Genomic DNA, 6353 nt, shown 5'->3' on the forward strand with positions numbered 1-6353 from the left:
TATCTCCGCTATATTAACCTAACCTATTCGCATCGGAACGCCTGAGTGTCTGAGGTAAAATACATGCTCCATAGAAATACTTGGTCATCATACCGCATAATACCACTTTCAGTCATTCTCGACATAATATATATAGAACTTCAAGGTAAGCATATATAATGATATAGCCAGATAGCTTAGTTAGATAGTTGAATAAATTTATTTCAATGCCTAGCTTCGGATTGTAATATTTCTTTATGAAAAGTAGTCTTTTTCTCTATGTCCAGTCCTTTCGTAGATGTATATATGTACTGTAGAGTGTAATCCTGTTAGTAGTGGTAATATATTCTTCCTTTTTTCCGATAAAAATATGAAAAAGAAAGAAAAAAACAAAAAAACATACAACAGGAGGCCCATCCAACTACTAACCTGCCGGTATGTGGCTCTTCGCGGTCAATACCTGGGTAGGTGCCTCCAGGGTGAGAAGGTGTCTGGAGTGACTGATTAATCCTCATCTTTCATGGCGTGGTGTGAAATTATCGGCAACTGATGCATAGTCAGAGACTTTTATAAGGCCCTAAACCTGGATCTTAATAGAAGAAAGCCGAGTAGATGGGGCCAACTCATATTGAATGTCTTTAAATTAACAGAATTCGATTTCTTGGACGAGAAAAATTCGCATGTTCAGACTAGTTGCATACAGAGCTGAGCTTTCCACCAGAATTGACATGCTTCTCGAGTATATCAACAATGGCTTGGTGCCCATTACCTTCTGCTGCTTCGAGGGCTGTGCACTCGTAATAGTCTTGCATGCCAACCCCGGCACCATTTTCGAGCAGGATCCCAACGATTCTCTCATGGCCATTTCCTGCGGCTTTATGGAGTGCTGTTTGGCCACATCCATTTTGGAAATTCGGATTGGCTCCGTGGACAAGCAGTATCTCAACAATCCGTAGATGCCCGGTTTCCGCTGCTGCTTGAAGTGCGATGCCATGGGATGGGTCTTCAGGTTCTGTAGCAGCACCATGCTCAAGAAGGATTGCCACAACTTTCTGTTTCCAATTTAATGATGCACTGTAGAGTGCTGATTGGGAGAACATATTAACAGTGTTTACTTTAGCACCATGACCAAGCAGTATGTTAACAACTTCTTCATGTCCTCTTTTTGCTGCTATAAAGAGTGCTGTTTCTTCAGATGTGGAAATATTGAAAGCATTGATATCAGCTCCATGGTCGAGCAGTATCTCAACAATTTGCAAGTTTCCAGCTTTTGCTGCACTGTGGAGTGCTTTAGGAGTCACAGCAGCTCGTCGGCGAAGAAGTATTTCTACAACTTTTTGGTGCCCCTTGTTTGATGCTATGCAGAGTGGCGTGTCGCCATATTGAGCAGCTTCGATATCAGCTCCATGATTGAGAAGTAACTCTACCACTTTGTGATGCCCTTGCTCCGATGCCTTATGCAACGCTGTAATGCTATACCGAGCAGTGTCCATATCAGCACCATGATCAAGCAATATCTTAGCAACTCTATCATGGCCATTTTTAGCTGCTTCGTAGAGCGCTGTATATCCCCCATCTCTTTGGAGATTAACATCGGCTCCATGACTGAGTAGTGTTTCGACAACTTGTTGATGACCATTGCCTGACGCTAACTGGAGAGCTGGACCAAAATCTTCAGATTCAGAGTTAGGGTTGGCTCCTTGACCGAGTAATAGTTGGACAATCTGTGGATTACCCACAAATGACGCTGCTTGGATTGCCGAGCCAAAGAATCCATTCTCAATATTAGGCCTGGCTCCATGGGCAAGTAATAATCGAACAATTTGCTGATTACCCCCAAATGACGCTGCTTGAACGGCTGAGCCATACAATTTACCTTCTATGTGAACATCGGCCCCTTGGGCAAGTAATATTTCAACAATATGTTGGTGACCCCCACTTGAGGCTGCATGGAGTGCCGTGCCATACAATTCGCCCTTGATATCAATATCGGCTCCATGGGCAAGTAATTTCTGGACAATCTCTTGATGACCGCTAGCGGATGCTTCCTGGAGAGCTGTTGTGCCATCTTTACTTTGAATGTTAACATCGGCTCCGTGAGTGAGTAAAATATCAACGATTTGTTCATGACCCCAACTTAATGCTTCCTGGAGTGCTGAGTCAGATGTCTTACTGCGTAGATTAACATCAGCTCCATGCTCAAGTAGCATTTCGACGATGCGTTGATGACCCGCTGATGATGCAAACCCAAGCGCAGTGGTATCCGTCGACCCTCTACCATGAGTGTCAGCGCCATTATTCAGTAACATTTGAACCATATCCTCATGGCCCTGTTCCGAGGCTATCTGGATTGGTGCATCGCTCCCTTCATTGACTTCGGCTCCCTCTTCTAGCAGTAACTGTGCAAATTGTTTTAGTCCAAGAAAAGTCGCAAAGCCCAGAGACGTCCAGCGAGAATATTGACGCCAATCTCCAATCAAGTCCCCATAAACAAAGGTCCAAATTTGTAGATGACGGCTGCCAGGATCACAGAGAATGCGCACGCGATTTAGATTGTTGTCAGAGAGGGCAGTTCCATGCTTGACAATATGCGAAGGCCAATAGTTACCTGAATAGTCAAGCAATGGATATGAATTTTCAATGAGATCCCCCAAAACGTAATCATACCCGCCGATGTCAGAGATAAACAAGTAATCGAGACATACTTGTAACATTGTTCCGTGAGAATGCTGGAGGCTGAAGCTGCCTCCCCAACCCACATGCCCTTCTTCTCGCTTCGTTAAAAGAAATTCTCTTGCTGTCTGATGGATGAATGAGAGTTTTGAGTCGTGTATGCTGATGAATAGGCCACAATATTCTTTAACGACGTCCTGAAAAGCGGGAAGCGACCATGTTTCACCCATGAATTCTTCATGTGATTCCATTCTCTGATCTTGAAGTGCGAGGGTCAACGCAAAATTTGCTTCAAGTAGAGTAAGAGGCCTCTCGGCAGCGAGAACAAGTTGAAGAAGAGTTCTCTTTACTTGCTGATCGCCGTTTCGACTCAACATGCTTTCATAGGCATCAGCAACGCTACTAGGCAAATGGGACAGTAGCCGTTCTACAGATGAAGTTTTGGAATACATAGCAGGCTGTTCATCAATATAATTGAGTGTCAGATATAGCCAAAGATAGGTGCGATTATCCATGCTTTTGAGTCGCGCCTTAATCTTCTCAGCAGCATTGGTTTTATCATTGAATTTTCTGGTCAGGGTTTCGACTTTCGCGTCGATGACGAGATCAATTTCTTCACGGATCTGGTCGTACTTTTCATCGCCGTCAAGGCGCATGTATGCTGCGTTCTTCGGGAAGTTTTCGAAAGAATATTCCAAATCTTGGTAGGGACGACTGGTGATAAGGAACTTGAGCTTTGACTTTGACCGCATCTCTTCGTTGGAAAAGAACTTCTCCAGGACATTTAGGATCCAGCTTCTGCTGCTTTTTTCACATTCATCCAGAGCATCCAGGACGCAGATGATTTCGCTGCCTTCTGAAGCTGTTGCGCAATCAACTAGAATTTGCCATAGCTCGGAGCGCTTCATGGTTAACGTATCACCATTTGCTTTGTGGGCTGGAAGGGCATGTCGGATTGCGCCTGAGGTGGATGGGATGGTAAAGATCTGGTGTAGTAGTGCACATAGTGCATGAGCACCATCCATCTTCCCGTCTCCGCCTTCTTTGAAAAAAGAAGTAAGCCACAACGGGTTGTGGACCAGGTACCATGGAAGATGGCGTAATGGTAATGGTGGTAAGGGGATTCAGGTGTCCTTCGTCAACCAGTGCCTTTGACAAGACCGACTTGCCACACCCGGGGCCCGCAGAGACCCAGAGAAGATCTGAGCTACTACTGCGCCACTTGGAGAATCCCTCATCCTTCAAGAACCACTCACAGGTTCCAGGAACTCTTTCCGGATTGATGTCTTTGTATCGTGTGTAATCACCAGCAGTACGGGCTAGGTCTTTCAGTAGGCTTTCTTCCCCTTTCTCTTTCCGATCTTCCACTATGTGATGGAGGATTCTTTCACTCGTGATGCGTGATTGATGGAGCTCTTGTAGTTGGTTTTTCATGTTTGTCCAAGCTTCAGACTGTTTACCGATAGGAATGAAGCGAGTTCGGCAGTACTCGTCTAGCTTGTTGATCTTGTCCGTGAGTTCAGACCAACCAGCGGAGCCTTTGATATCCGTCCATGCACGGGAGGCTTGGCTACTGACCAGATGGCGTATGACTTGGGCGTGGTATTCGATTATGTATGAATAGAGCTTGGCCAAAGGCTCGACGAGAGAGTGATAATGATTTCGATGCTTGGGGTCAAGGTATTCCTGCTCGCAAATCTGCCAATACATCTGGAGTTCCCCAGCGTTGTTAAAACCCTCCAGCATATCTGCATTTTGGGTGATGCCACTGGTTAGGAGCTTTCGAGGTCAGTCGAAGCTTGCAACGAAGGGTAGATTGACCTACTGGTAGAATCAAGGATACGCCGGACCATGCGAGTGCAGCGTATGGTTGACAACTGACCGCAGTTTTCACCACCGGATCGGACCAAAGGAGGAATTTCGTCAGCCTCTCCAGCTGCGATCGTATCTTGATATCGCGATCCATAATCGTAATCTTCCATTGCTTTTGATCTCGGTCCTCCAGCAGCTTCTTGACTGTGGCTTCGACAGAATCTTTGCTCCAGAGATCCGGGCCAGAATCGCCATCGCCCCGTAAAAATCCTAGATGGTCTTTGTATGCTATCACGAGCCCTTGATCATGGTTTCTCTCTCGAAATAATTCAAATGCCCGGGTCCAGGGGTCCACCTGGACCTCTCGGTCGGCATTTGCTTCCACAATTGGCGACTTGGTCGTTTTTTGGTCAGGTGCGATCGGAGTTGTTGGCGACTTGGGGACTGGGAATGGTGGTGCCAGCTGCGTACTGGGCTGGTTAATCTCATTTGATTCTGCATTGGCTGTTTTTTCCTTCCGTTTCAACCTTTGGACCACGCGGTCCACATGTTCTGAAATCCATGCCATCTTTTATTGCTATGAAATGACTAAAATTGTCTGGAAGCGGCTAGCGAGGCAGCGAGAAGCCTGCATTTATGTATGTGTTTACTAAGGCGCTAGACCTGTTCACAGTGGGGCAATGATCCCTGTTGAACAGTTCATCTGTCACATGTCTTGCATAAAGGCGAGAGAAGTCCTTATAAACCAGTGGTAACATGAGTCATGGATTTTTGTCCCAAATAATTACTATATGAACTCACATTTTATGAAAACAAGCAACTAGTTTTGGTTCCTTTTAATGTGTCTAGTGTTTGAATTTTGACAGGTTGCATGGCTACCTCAGGTATCTCTATCCAACATGAGACTGTACCAACCAATAGGAATGCTCTCATGGTAGATTTGTGGGTCAGGTTTTCAGCTGGGTGGGGCGCACGACAGGGGCTCAATCCTGAGGGTCTGAAATGATAGGCCATATGATCAGGATAAGAGAAATTTGCTCAGCTTGTGGATGTGTTATCAGCTGATATCATTGATCACATATTATCTCGATGAGATCTTAAGCCTTTATATCGGTATGAATTTTGAAAAGCATCGGAGAGTAAACGGATTCCCTGAAACTGCCATATCAATAGCTGTAAAGCCGCATTTACTCTCCATTTGGTCGACTAGACCATGGCCATCCAAGTGTTTTCCCCTGTGATAAATGAGATAGAGTGAGAAGCCCAGTCAAGGGTGAGCGGCGGAAACGGGGTTCCGTGGAATCGATCGGGGTTAAGCGTTATCTGCTCTAAAGCAGCGGGAGGCTTTCTTAGCTAAACGATTAGCTTTAACTCGCCGTAGCCGCTATAAAAATAGAAAAGATCCAGCAACCTTAAAGATATGTGACACAAAAACTCTACAGCTCTAACTGCCGCCAGCTATATATGACTTTGTATGGTAGACGCGAATAATGAAGTCATATGTTTTATTCTGGGTATAATATAGTCTGAAGACTGGTAGTTCGCATGCTAAACTGCGGTCGAAATATGTACACTGGTGGCGGTATCTATCCACAACATCTAAAAGGGATTGCTTCTTATTATGATAGGGCAGTGAATGATTTGAACATAATACAAATATTTCTGTCTTTATCAATACTCTACTCATCTTCCAATGATAATAGACATGATTGGAAAAACTGATTGCACTTGTTTGTCTACATTTTGATAGCGGCTACGGCTAGTTAAATTTAACGTACAACCAATCAGGTATCCTGCTGTTGCGCCTTCCCCACTTGCCCCTCTTTCAGCCAGCCAGCCTTGTATGATATATCGATGAGTGCCTCTTATTTAAACTTGCTGATGGAAAT

At 45.0% G+C, this 6353-nt stretch overlaps 2 protein-coding genes across 2 annotated transcripts; both read right to left on the reverse strand.

The window, feature by feature from the left end:
- Window positions 1-254: 254 nt before the first annotated feature.
- On the reverse strand, window positions 255-1285 carry ASPWEDRAFT_127396 (ankyrin repeat domain-containing protein). The gene is made up of 2 exons (XM_040829224.1): window positions 409-1285; window positions 255-290 (listed from the first exon to the last, which is right to left on the reverse strand). The coding sequence occupies exon 1, from the start codon at window positions 1077-1079 to the stop codon at window positions 669-671; it is 411 nt and encodes a 136-aa protein (XP_040692359.1). The 5' UTR covers window positions 1080-1285; the 3' UTR covers window positions 255-290; window positions 409-668.
- A 187-nt stretch (window positions 1286-1472) lies between these two features.
- On the reverse strand, window positions 1473-3037 carry ASPWEDRAFT_127398 (ankyrin repeat domain-containing protein; the record flags this gene model as incomplete). Its single annotated transcript, XM_040829225.1, has 1 exon — window positions 1473-3037. A coding segment is annotated over exon 1 (1557 nt), but the record flags the coding sequence as incomplete, so codon positions are not given.
- Between the last annotated feature and the right edge of the window lie 3316 nt (window positions 3038-6353).

The sequence above is a fragment of the Aspergillus wentii genome (genome assembly GCF_001890725.1).
Source record: "Aspergillus wentii DTO 134E9 unplaced genomic scaffold ASPWEscaffold_2, whole genome shotgun sequence".
NCBI lineage: Eukaryota > Fungi > Ascomycota > Eurotiomycetes > Eurotiales > Aspergillaceae > Aspergillus > Aspergillus wentii.